This window comes from Alexandromys fortis, unplaced genomic scaffold (assembly GCF_014885135.2).
Source record: "Alexandromys fortis isolate MF-2015 unplaced genomic scaffold, M_Fortis_MF-2015_v1.1 scaffold_285, whole genome shotgun sequence".
NCBI lineage: Eukaryota > Metazoa > Chordata > Mammalia > Rodentia > Cricetidae > Alexandromys > Alexandromys fortis.
The window spans coordinates 916098-918596 of NW_026068191.1; the positions used below are offsets into that span (position 1 = coordinate 916098).

At 46.5% G+C, this 2499-nt stretch overlaps 1 protein-coding gene across 2 annotated transcripts in view; it reads right to left on the reverse strand.

Moving 5' to 3' along the window:
- Positions 1 to 845: 845 nt before the first annotated feature.
- Eddm3b (epididymal protein 3B) overlaps positions 846 to 2499 on the reverse strand; it is a 36885-nt gene continuing 35231 nt past the window's right edge. The window contains exon 2 of one of the 2 annotated variants that reach the window (XM_050129429.1): positions 846 to 2052. In XM_050129429.1, the coding sequence (XP_049985386.1) occupies positions 1600 to 2052 (453 nt within the window). In that variant the 3' untranslated portion in view covers positions 846 to 1599. The remainder of the gene's footprint in view (positions 2053 to 2499) is intronic. The other variant, XM_050129430.1, reaches the window with a different exon arrangement.

Consider the following 2499-nt stretch of genomic DNA (forward strand, 5'->3'; position numbering starts at 1 on the left):
TTGTATCTTAGCTGTTGCTTTCATTGGTTAATAATAAAGAAACTGCCTCGGCCCTCATAGGACAGAAAATTAGGTAGGTGGAGTAAACAGAAGAGAATGCTGGGAAAAAGAAACTTAGTCGAGGAGTCGCCATGATTCTCCCACTCCAGACAGACGCAGGTTAAGATCCTCCCTGGTAAGCCAGCTCGTGGGCTACACAGAATATTAGAAATGGGTTAGAACAAATGTAAGAGCTAGCCAATAAGAGGCTGGAACTAATGGGTCAGGCAGTGTTTTTAAAAAAATACAGTCTTCGTGTAATTATTTTGGGGCATAACCTAGCCATGCGGGCGGCCGGGTGCCGGGGACGCAGCCCTGCCGCCGCTCCTAATTCAACAGAGGCGAAGGGTGCTGGATGGCCTAGAGTTGGTCATAGACGGTTGTAAATCCCTGATATGGGTTCTGGAAACTGCTTGGGTGCTCTGAGGAGTGGCAAGCGTCCTTACCTACGGAGCCTTTTCTCTGGCGCCCCTACTATTTGTTTTGTGTTAGAAATGTTCTACAGTCAGGGGAACAAATGACTGGAATACTTTTCATGTATGTTTTATCAAGGTCAAAATAAAAATCCTAAACCAAAGGATAAGAAAGGAAAAAAAAACATACAAACTTCCTGGACCAGCTGTTATGAGCCAGAGACATTGCAATATTATTTGACCCAACTTGGTAGTTTTCTGCTCCCCTCTGCCCTGATTTCCTGTTCACTGGCCAAATCAAGACTTGTCTTTACCCTAGCACATGGGCCTATCCTTATGCATGTAGGTGCACACATGAAATGAGCCCAAGTGTAAGGTTCTAGTCATACTTCAGATAACAGGTCACTACTACACTGCCCATGCTAACACACAATACAAACTCTGCATGCATACTGTATGTATCTATGACACACAGTGGAATAATGATTTATTTGTGGAGGGTCATTCAGTTTGGATAGGCATACAGATGATAGCATCAGAAGAAAGAAAAACCTGCATGAGTCCAAAGAAGATGTATTTGACTTGGCTGTCCCGTGTCCGACCACAGGCTCCTGTGCTGACGGCTTCTTTGCTGGGTCATGAAGGTTGTAACTTACTTTGGCGGTGGACCCATCCATTGATGAATTCATAGCTGAGTAGGTCTGAGGGTCCAGCTGGAGGAGGTAGGCCACTGCAGTGACAACTGTCACCTCTTGTCCCCATACCCTCCCCCTCCTTCTCTTTCTACTTCCCGGGCTCCTCCACATTTTCCCACCATGATGCTCTGCCTCACTCTTCCCCAAGGACAACAGAACAGCAGACTGCACACCGAAAGCCCTGAGACTTGGAGGTAAATAGTTCCTCCTGAATGATTTCTCTTTGTCCCAGCGACAGAAGCCATGCGAGCCGAGTCAGAGCAATGTGAATGGAAGTAGGTAGACAAGGGAGGAACGGTGTTGTGGGCAGAGAGCAGTATAGCATGATCGTAAAACGAGAATCAGCGTGGTGGGGAGACACTGACATTCAGTCAAGTGGAGCAGCAGCAGGTACTGTAAGCAGGGGCTGACTGGGGAATGCGAACAGCTCTCCCAGAGAGCCGGGAGACTTTCTAGGCTAAGATGGGCTCCATCAACATCATGTCCTCTATGCTATCGATATACCCATCTGCGTTACAATGGAACTGAACATAGTTGTAGTTTCTTATCTCTGTATATTTCTTTTTGAATTTCTCCCAGTAGCAATAGAGTACCTTAACGGGAGTCTGAGTCCAGACATAGGAGTTTTTGTAGCGATATTTCCAATTGCCGCTAATGCATGTGTGCTCAACTTTGTACCATGGCATGTAAACAAATATGTGTAAGCTCTTGGGTTTCAGACCTTTCTCTGTCATGAGGGCATCGCAGCTGTATAAAAAGAATCCTTTGTCTGTATTTAGGTGATGTTGATCCAAGAACTCCCGCCTGGAGGAGCTCTGTGCACATGGGCTGAGCTGCAGGCACAGCAGGAGAGCAAGCACACCCCAGGCCTTCAGAGAGGGTGCCATAGCAGGCACCTGGGCCACCTATGGGAAGAGAGAAGAAAATACTGAAATACTAACCTGTAGGCTGTATTCATGTAACAAGATTTTGTTTTCCTGGAGATATCCCTCATTAGATAGTAAAGTTAATTGCAAATTTAAAAAGTATGTTGCAGACTGAGTGAGCCAAGAATAAAACTGCAAAAGAAGATGGAATTTATTCTGAAAACTCGAAGTTCCTCTTAAATGCCCTCGCTCCTCTGCAAAGGGCTCTTGCTAACTCCTCAGCATGCACACGGCAGTCTAAAGATCAACCCCTGCGTGAAGACACGTGGAGAGCCGGGTCATGGTGGCGCACGCCTTTAATCCCAGCACTTTAATCCCAGAGAGGCAGGCGGATCTCTGTGAGTTCGAGACCAGCCTGGTCTACAGAGCTAGTTCCAGGACAGGCTCCAAAGCCACAGAGAAACCCTGTCTCAAAAAAAAAAAAAA